At 63.9% G+C, this 9931-nt stretch overlaps 1 protein-coding gene across 1 annotated transcript in view; it reads right to left on the bottom strand.

Annotated features, from left to right (window-relative positions):
* Positions 1–2596: 2596 nt before the first annotated feature.
* HCN2 (hyperpolarization activated cyclic nucleotide gated potassium channel 2) overlaps positions 2597–9931 on the bottom strand; it is a gene marked incomplete at its 5' end in the record, with an annotated part of 15036 nt that continues 7701 nt past the window's right edge. The window contains 5 exons of the mRNA XM_019513148.1: positions 2597–4091; positions 4607–4771; positions 5074–5314; positions 5523–5669; positions 7688–7906. Of these exons, the coding sequence (XP_019368693.1) occupies positions 3160–4091; positions 4607–4771; positions 5074–5314; positions 5523–5669; positions 7688–7906 (1704 nt within the window). The remainder of the gene's footprint in view (positions 4092–4606; positions 4772–5073; positions 5315–5522; positions 5670–7687; positions 7907–9931) is intronic.

Raw genomic sequence — 9931 nt, 5'->3', positions numbered from 1 at the left:
CCCCCCCCCCCCCCCCCCCTTTTGGCAGAGTTGGGGGGGGGCAATTAGCAGGGGACAGGATTAGGCCTAACAGCCGTGTTAATCAGCAGCCCGGCTGCCGGGATTACAGCGGCTTATTTGTGCTGTGATTTATTATTTCTGCTTCCATCGAGAAGCGGCTCAGCGGGGCGGGGGGAGCCACCGCTGCAAGTCTGCAACCCCAGGCTCCTGCCCCGTGGCTGTAGGTTCAGCCACTGGGGGCCTGGCTCGGCTCTCCGGCAGCCCCCGGCCAGCCTCCCTCCCGTGGCACTTTGGGGCTGGGGGTTATTGAAGGCAGCAGGGGAAGGGCTGGAGGCTCCAGGCATCGGCCCTTCCCGGAGCTGACCCCACCCTCCCATGGCAGGAGGTGGCAGGTGCCAGGATCGGGCACCACAAATCAGGCCCCTTCTTTGTCCAGGGCAGAGATGCAATCCTGTGGCTCCTACCAGCTTGCAGAGCACCTCTCCATGAGTGCAAGGGGAGGGGGGTGTCCAGCTTCCCCCATCGTTCCCACCCCCGGGGCCTGTGCTGGGGGGGGGGTCTCTGCTCCCCCAGCCTGGCCCCAGGCCCTGATGGAGGCCACCAGAGCCACAGAGCAGTGGCTCCAGCCGGCTGCTGGGAGGGGTCCACATTGCCCAGGCTAGGGGCACCGTGCTAGCTGACCCCTGGCAGCGCCCAGGCCCTGAGAGGCCTGGGGAGGTGGGGGGTACCGTGAGCAGCAAACAGAGCCGGAGCCGGGCGTAGCTCTGCCAGACGCTGACGTGTTTATTGCACAGGATGGGCTGGCTGACGCGGTGGGTGCCCCGTGCGGGGCGCAGCCGGCTCTGGGTGCCCACGCCCGGCTGGCACGCGGAGCTCGGGGACAAGTTATACATTCAACATGGACGGCGCGAGGGGCAGAGCGGGGCAGCTGCGTGGCTCGGACACAGATACACACACACACACACTGCCTGCCCCCCACCCCTGGCCTCAGGGTAGGGGAAGGGTCCGGCTGGACGCGGGAGACAGAGGATGAGGAGGGGAATTGGGGGGTGGGCAACCCCCCCCCAGGACTCCCCCTGCTCGTGCCAGGGCTCTTGGCTCTCGAACCACCCCGGCGGATGTCATGCCACCCTGCTCGCCAGGGGCTCATGGCCCTGCCCAGGGCTGGGGAAAGAGGCAGGGAGACGCTGGCATCTTCGAAGGACTCGAAGACCCATCACAGCACCTGGCACGCCAACTCTTCCCCCTGTCTCGGCCTGCAAAGTGGCGGCGGCTGCGGAGAACACCCTGCCCCAAACCCAAAGCAAGCCCGAAAGGAGCTGCCCCTGCCCCAGTCCTCAGCTCCTGCCCCGCTGGAGACCACCCCCCCGGCCTGCCCTGCCCTGCCCAAGCCCTCACACTCCAGGCCTGGCCTGAAACGGGGCTCTGCAGGTAGGAGCAGCATCCCCACCTTGGGCTCCCGTGGTGCTGAGGGGGTCTGACCTAGGAGTTGCTTTGGCAGCACCTTTGCCCCACGTTGGGGAGCCCGGGCTCCCACAATGGGGCCCTGGAAGGAGTCTCTGGAGAGGGCCAGGGTGGAAGAAGGATGGGTGAGATGTGCCCCACCCCTCTGGGCTAATCCAGCCCCCCCCACCCAGGCGGTGCTGTGGCACCCCGGACATGCAGACGGACACAGGACAAGGACATGCAGAACGGCCCCGCCGGCGACACGCGGAGCACAGAGACAGCCGGGGAGCACAGGGCGGGGGGGGCAGCTGCCTGCTCCTTTCCCCCACTGCCTGGATCCTCCAGCCATCTCCCAGCCCCGGGCGTGCGTGGGAACTGGTGCCCACTGCCCACCCCTGCTGCTCCCAGGCTCCCTCCTGTTCCTTGAAGCCCTTAGGAAACCGAGATGGGGGACATCCCCCCCATACACACACACAGACACCCCCCCCCCTCACCCCATTCACTTGCAGGATCAGGCTTCGGCCCCGCCTTGATTATTGCAGCTCTGAGGGTGGGGGGAGCTGCAGCCTGATCGGGGGAAGGGGCAGAGCCCTCCCCACCCCTTGTGAGGGTCCCTCCCAGTACACGCGCACCTCCAGCTGGGAGGGCACCAGGGACAGAGGAGCACACAGTGGTGCATGTCCTGCATGGCCCCCCCCCAGCACCCAGGGACTCCCTGCAACCACAGGTCCCCTGGGCATGGGTTCCTGCAGGGTGTGCTGGGCTGCCGGCTCCAGCCAGCCGAGCCCCTTGGAAGGGGAGAGGAATAGTATCAGACTTCACCTTCATCCCTCACATGGCCCCCAGCATGCTCCCCTCACCAGCGAGGCTTGTACCTGCCCCGGGAAGTACTGCAGCATTATCATACCCATTTCACAGATGGGCAAACCGAGGCACAGAGACTCACCCGAAGTCACACAGCCTGTGAGAGGCAGGGCCAGGCAAGGGACCCCAGGCATCCTGGCTCCCAGCCCCTTGCTCTCCCTGCTGGGGAAGGAGGGGGAGGGGGGCTCAGAGGGGGGCCAGGGAGTGGGACACCTCATTTGCTTCCCCATTTAAAACACAGAAAACTGACACAAATGGAGCAGCAGCCTGGCAGCCCCGAGCCCGTGCCAGGCACCTCTGATGGGTTGCGGGACACGGGCGAGGCAGACCCTGGGGGTGGGCAGGAAGTGTGGCAGAGCCAGCAAGGGCCCAGACCCCTCCTCTACCCCCCCATCCTGCTGCTGGGGCAGGGGGGTCTCTCTGTGCCGCAGGGTGCCCAACACTGGTGCCCAACACATGTGCTGCGCCCCCGCGCTGGGGCCTTGATACATATATATATATATATAATATACATATTGGATCGTCGCGAGATTAATTAGCTATGGCTTCTATGGTGCAGTCAGGAGGGGCGCGGGGACAAGGCTCTTCACGCTAGCAGCAGGAGAGAGATGGGGGCCGCGCTTTGGTCAGAGAAGATGGAGCGGGGCCAGGCTGCCCTGCCCGGCATGGGATGGGGTGTGGGGGGCTCCGTCCGTGCCCCCCTACCCTCCTCGACCCCCCTTCGGCCTCTTCCAGTGTCCATCGGGGCTGGGCACCGAGGCCCGTTGACCCCTCGTCTTCCAGGAGCGAGCCGGGGGCAGCTCACGCAGTCTCCCCCCATGCCCCGGCCCGGCTGGCAGGGAGCAAAGGTCACAAGTTGGACGAGAGCCGGGATTTGGCTGGGTCCGTGTCAGTGGCGCTGGCCACCGAATCCTTCCGGGCACTGCCCGAGTCCTGTGGGATGCCGGCTGCCCCCACGTACGTGGCGCTGGTGGGCAGCGGGTGGGACAGCGCCGCACGGGTGGGCACTGTGCCCCGCAGCCCAGCTTGGGGGCCGGCGCTGGGGGAGGCCGAGGCCGAGGCCGAGGCCGAGGCCTGGCCAGCGGCGATGGAGGTGCTGGACTCGTGGGCCGACGGCGGCGGGCTCTGGGTCAGGGTGGGCGAGACGCCGTGGGGCAGCGAGGGCTGGGAGGCCGAGAGGGGCCGCGTCTCCTGGCTCAGGCTGCTGGTGGGCAGCGCCTGTGTGCTCTTGTGGGCGGCCAGCCGCTGCGGCGACCCGGGGGCTTTCTGCTGGCTCAGGGACTGCTGGGAGCCCAACTGGCCCTTGGCCCCATGCGGGAACGTCCGGCCGGCCAGGGGGCTTTGGGAGGGCGGGCTGGACACGGCCGCCGGGAAGGCGCCAGCTGAGGCGGGCGGTGGCGTCGGCTGCCGGTTGGGCTGCGGCAGCTGCGGGTTCTGCTGCTGCAGCAGCACGGGCGACATGGAGAAGGGGCCGGGCATGGCCTGGGCGTACTGCAGGCGCCGCATCATGCGGGGCGAGCCCAGGGCCACGGAGCCCACCAAGGGGCTGGCCATCTGCGGGCAGAAGCTCATGGCCACGGCCTGCTGCAGGGTGGCGATGGCGGAGGTGACCTGGGGCTGCACGGGCGTGTAGAGGGCGGTCTGCTGCTGCAGCTCTGCCTGCTGCACCATCTCCCGGTCGTACTTGACAATCTCCTGGATGATCTCGTTCTCCTGGTTGTTGAAGACGCCCGAGTTGAGGTCATGCTGCACTTTGTGGAGCAGGATCGAGTTCTTCTTGCCTGTGGCGGGGAAGAGGAGGAGGCAGGGTGTAGGGGTGGGAGAAGCCCCAGCATGGCCCATTGGTGCCCCCTCAGCCCCCACCTGGGAGTTACAACTGCTTTCCAGCCCCTTCCTGGCCAGCAGGGCCCCAGCCTGCTCGTGTGATGCCAGCTAAGCCTGTGGCTTACACCAGCATGTGTACACACATGAACTGAGCATACACACACACACATATGCTAAGCATTCAACACATGCATGCACCCACACACAGAGCACATGCATGCACACGGTGTGCACATGCACTAAGCATATACATACACACACGTGTATGCAGTCCCTGAGCACACATGTGCACACACACCCTCCACTCCTACACCCTTGGCTTTCCCTCTGCAGAGCCCGGCCCCATCCCATCTCCTACTCAGGACGCATTGACCCCAGCACAACCCAATTCCCCCACGGCCAGGAGCTGCCTCCCCGCCCTACGGCTGAGCCACAAGGCCCGGGGGCTCCCTGCAGGAGGCAGGCCCCGTACCAATGCGGTCCAGGCGGTCGATGGCGACGGTCTCGAAGGCGCGCCGCATCATGGGATACTCCTCCAGCACCTCGTTGAAGTTGTCCACCGAGAGCGAGTAGAGGCGGCAGTAGGTGTCGGCACGGACACTGGCTGTGCGGCGGCCCCGCGTCAGCAGGCAGATCTCTGCGGGGGGAGCCAGAGGCAGCAATGAAACAGCACAGCCCAGTGCCCCCAGCCCAGGGCACAGGGATGCTGTGACCCGCCTGCTACCAGGAGCCCCCACCCTCCATGAGCCCTGGGCTGCCGAAACAGTGCTAATGGCCATCCCACAATCTTCTGCCAGAGCTGGGGATAAAACCCAGGAGTCCTGATCCCTCCTGATTAGCCCTCCCACAAGAAGCTCTCCCCACCGGGGCCAGCCAGCTCCCACTGGGGACCCTGTGAACCCCGGTGGGCTGCGAGACAGGCATCCCCAACGCGCTCACCCCCAAAGTAGGAGCCGTCCGAGAGCTTCATCTCCTTGTTGCCCTTGGTGAGGACGCTGACGACGCCGTGCTGGATGAAGTACATCTTCTTGCCGATGGTGCCCTCGCGGATGATGTAGTCACCCGGCTGGAAGACCTCGAACTTGAGCTTGGTGAGCATGGCCGTGACGAAGTTGGGGTCAGCGTTGGCGAAGAGAGGCATGGAGGCCACCAGCTTGCGGCAGTTGAAGTTCACAATCTCCTGTGGGGCAGAAGGAAGGACATGGAGAGATCGGTGTGGAGAGGGACACGTGCACCGGAGGAAGAAACCACGAGCCAGGAGGGAGATGGAGGGGCCTGGAGCCCAACTTTCCCTCACCCCCTCTTCTGGGCTCAGACTGGGCAGCCCCCGGCGCAGGGACATGGCCCATGCTGTGGCTCCCCGCTGCGTCCCGGGGAGGATGCCCTACCTCTCGCAGAGGCTCGTTGAGCTCGCCTAAGATGCTGTCTTCGTCGAACATCTTGCCCTGGTAGCGGTGCTCGTAGTAGTCGTGGATCTTCTGGCGGAAGTCGGCCGGCAGCTTGTGGAAGGACATGTACTGCTCCACCTGCTTGTACTGTGGGGACAGAGACCGGCCGTGATCAGAAGGGCCAGCTCGGTGCACCGAGAGGTCCCAGCAACCCCCATATGCCATAGCTCACTGAAGCACCCCTCCCCCCCGCCTAGTGCAGCCCCCCAAGGCCACTTGCTTCAAGCCCTGGCTGGGTTAATCCAACCTAATTCCCCCAGATGACGGTGTTGCCTGTACAGGGATTGCTCAGGCCCATCTAATCCTGCTGCCCCCGCGCCGCAGGTCTGCCAGGAGCAGATGGGGCTGGGGAGGCGCGAAGGGCCCCAAGGGGCAGCGAACGTGTCAGGGGCTGCACAAAGAGAAGGCAGCACCCGCAGCCAGCGCTCCTGGACTTGTAGCGCAGGATCAGGAGCCAGGATGCCTGGGTTGCTGCAGTCCTCCCTTGGGCGCAAGCCCCGTGAAGAGCTCCAGCATCTGAGCTGCACAGAACAGGGAAGGGGTGCTCTGCTCCCGGCTCAGGGGAGGGAAGGGGGTGCCAGGCCCCTCCTGCGCCAGCCCCCCAAGAAGCAGCCACGTCCTCGCTTGCCCCATGTGAGCTCAAAGGGCCGAGCTGCCCGGAGAGGCACGTGTGGAGCCGGCCACATTCCACCGGGACAGGCTCCCAGGGGCGCGGGCTAGTGAGCAGCCACAGCCGCCTGGCACAGATGCCAAGTGCTGGGGTCACGGAAGCATTAGCTGGTGCCCTGATGGCTCCAAGCCTCCTGTCCCGCCATGCTCTGAGGCTGGGGATGCTCAAGCCTGCACGTCCCCAGGCGTTTATCTGCTCAGCGGGGTGGTAATTAAAGCCTTGGACAGTGGGGATACATCTGGATGGGCACCAAGAGCCCCTTGCAGCATCTGGGGGGCGTAGAGGAGGAGGCTGTCGGCTGCCAGCCCAGCCCAGCCCAGCAAGGGACAGCAGCTTGCAGCACACGGCCCCAGCTCTCCCAGCTGGGTGCAGCGGGGTGGGTGAATGAGGCTGTCCTAGCACAGGGGGATTTCCCTGTACTATAAGCCAAACCCTAAAACAGCCCCAGACTCCCCTGCCCCCAGTTGCCCAGCTAGCCCACGTGTCGCCCAGCCCCGCTGGGATGCAGCTGTCTTCCAAAGCTGCAATCCCTTTGGAGCCAGCAGCTGGCTTGCTGGGGATTGCTCCCCCCTTGGGAACCGCTCCATGGGCCAAAAGACACCGAGAGCTTCCCCGTCCTGTTGCTGCAGCCCACAGTGGCCCATCTTGGGTGGCCTCTGTCCATTCCCAGCCAGGCAGGCTGGGAAAGCAGGTCCCCATGGGTCTCAGGGGATTGAAACCGGGTGGAAAGGCACCTGCTCCATCCTCCACGAAGGGCTTCGTTCCACCTCTGGGTGGGTGGAGGGGCCTAGTCCGGCTCCCAGCCGGGCACGGGACTCTGGGGGTGTGGAAGGGGTTGGGGGGAGGCTTGGCTTCTCCCTGCAGTGTCGCAGCCCGGGGACCTGCCTTCTGCTTGGCCGGCCGTGGGAAATGGTGGTGGTGGTGGGGTGGTGGTGGTGGAGGGTCCACTTCTGTCCCTGGTCCTGGACCCCACCCACCACTGTCCGCAGTGCTGAACATGGCCCCAGCCAGCAAAGCCCAGGGCCCAGTGCTGGGGCCCACCTCTACTCAGGCAGGCTCGTGCCCCAATGCAGCCTCTATCAGGTCACCAGTGCCCGGTGAGCCCAAAGGACTTGCTGCTGTGGCCACTGCAGTGCATCCCCTCCAGGCTGGCGGTGGGCAGCACCAACACCAGGCACCGGCAGGGCGCGGGAAGGAAATGTGTGTCCAACTGAGGCTGCCTGGGGGGAGGCCAAAAGCACCAGGGAATGGCCCTGAGCCCAGGCAAGCAAGCCCCCAAGGGGAGAAGACGGTGCCTGCAGACACGTGACCCCTGGGATCAGGCTTGGAGCCGCACTGAGCAGCCCTGGGCAAGATCGAGCCCAGGAGATGACATCTGCGATACCCCCTGTGCACCCGCTGCCCTCCCTGGCATGGGAGGGTGCCCACTCCCTACCTTCTCCTGGTACTGGCGCCGCGAGGAGTCCAGCGACTGGATGAGGGCGGTAGCATGGCCAATGAACATGGCGTAGCAGGTGGCACCCACGATCATGCTGAGCATGGTGAGCCAGATGTCAGTCATGCTCTCGGGCGCCTGCTTCCCGTAGCCGATGCACAGCATGTGGCTCATGGACTTGAAGAGCGCAAAGGAGTAGAGCTCGCTCCATGAGTTGTTCTGCAAAGACAGCACCAGGGGCGGCTGTGACCTTGTGTCACCGTGTCCAGGTCACCAGGGGAATGAGGGGCAGGGACATGGAGGGGGACGGGGACAGGAGCCTGGGGATGAGCAGATTAAGTGCAACTGGTTTGTGCCCATGGGCTACACAAGTGCAACGAGGGAGCTGCCCAGGTCCAGAGCGCAGCTCCCTTGGGGCCTGCTGCCAGCAGTACTGGTGTGCGCGTGCGCATGCCCGTGTGAATGTGTCTGGACTAGCTTAGATCTGGTTCTTCATTTCTTTAGGGCATGCTGACAACACAGTGTGTGTATGCATGCATATGCATGCGTGTAAGCATGATCCAAAGGGGCCATACACTGTTCTGCAAGGCCAGGACGGGCCTCCCAAGGTGCTGCCACATGCCGGTGAAGCCCTCCAGGGTCACAGCAAAGGCCTGACCCGTTTCTGTCAAACCCCGTCAGCAGCATCTGATGAGATACGAGGATTGGGCCCAAGTGACAGGCCCAGCCAACCAGCCCCGAGGCTGGAGAGCAATAAAGAAGCAGCACTCAGCCGCCCTGGAGTGGAGACGCTGGGGACTGAGCATAAGCAACAGCCACACAGGCAGGGGCAGGGGCAGGGGCAACTGGTGGCAGTCAAGAGCACTGGCTTGTGAGGGGACAACCTCAAGGCCACACAACAGGTCAATGCACTTACCATTCCCGGCCCATCTGGACCAGTGGGGGAAGCACATGCACACGCATACACACACATGCACACAGGATACCCCCTCCCCAAGTACAATCCCTGCTCACACAGCTGTTGGTCTCTCTCTCTGTGTCTCTCACACACACACACACACACACACACAGTGTAATCATGCCCATCTACAGACCCACCACCACACACAGGCTGCAGTTACTGCTTGCACACAACTGTGCACAGCTGTTACAACAGGCACACACAACCACCATCCCATGCTTGCAAGTGTGCAACACCACATACACTGACATACACAACTGACACGCATGCGCGTGACATGCAGCACTCCACACTGCCATGCACACAACTGATGTGTGCACGTGTGTCAACACCCCCTCCCAGTCGAGGATGGCTGTCTTCCGGGATGGCTTTTATCTGCGACTAACATGCACAACTACACACAACTATTTCTCTCTTGTGCACATGCACAACTCTTTCTCTCATACACACACACACAAACACACCAACCTTCATGCCCAAAAGTCCTCCTGGACACACGCGTGCCCTGCCTGTCACCACAAGGCTTTGCACACCACAAAGCTGACACGCAAGAAGGCTCCATCCTCTCCGCTTCCTCTCCCTGATCTGCCTCCTGTCTCCTGCCTCACCTGATCCAGCTTGGGACCCCACCTGCCTTCTCCTTTCCACCCCTCCACTTAGCGCCTGAAGGATGCCATCTGGAGTCTTCTTGCGTGTGCCAGCCAGCCGGGCACTGCCCACTCCTACAAGGCGAGGGGTTACACAGAAGCTAGGATGGGACAGGGCTCAGAGCCAGGCCCAATCCCCTCTGTGTGCCTCAGTTTCCCCCTCATGGGGGAAGCCTAGTGCTCAATTCAAGCAGAAAGGGCAAAGGACCACAGGCTGGCATGGCCAGGAGATCCTACTGCACCGGCCAAGGGAGGGGCAGACAGACAGATGGATGCTGCCAGGGGCAAGCGGGCATTAGCACATGCCTTTTCTTCCCGATATATGGCAGGCGCGGTGTGTCCTGCCCCCGGGGGCCCAGGCAGGCAGTGATGGGCATGGGGAGTGAAGCCAGGACATGCCCCCACCCATGAGCTCTGCCTCGCCTCGAGGTGCTGCTCCAGCCTGGTCTCTCCCTGTGCCCTCAAGCAGTGCCGGTGTCACCAGCGCTATCGAGTGCTGGCAGAGCAGCTGGCACATATTTTTGCTCTGATCCCTGCCGGGGGCGGACGAGAGAGAGAGATAATGTGTGTGTGTGTGTGTGTGTGTGTGTGTGTGTGTGTGTGTGTGTGTGTGTGTGTGTGCGCGCGCGCGTGCGG

Source organism: Gavialis gangeticus, unplaced genomic scaffold (assembly GCF_001723915.1).
Source record: "Gavialis gangeticus isolate Ggan-Ray unplaced genomic scaffold, GavGan_comp1, whole genome shotgun sequence".
NCBI lineage: Eukaryota > Metazoa > Chordata > Crocodylia > Gavialidae > Gavialis > Gavialis gangeticus.
The sequence above is the reverse complement of the archived record's forward strand: the minus strand, read 5'-3'. Positions and strand labels throughout refer to the sequence as shown.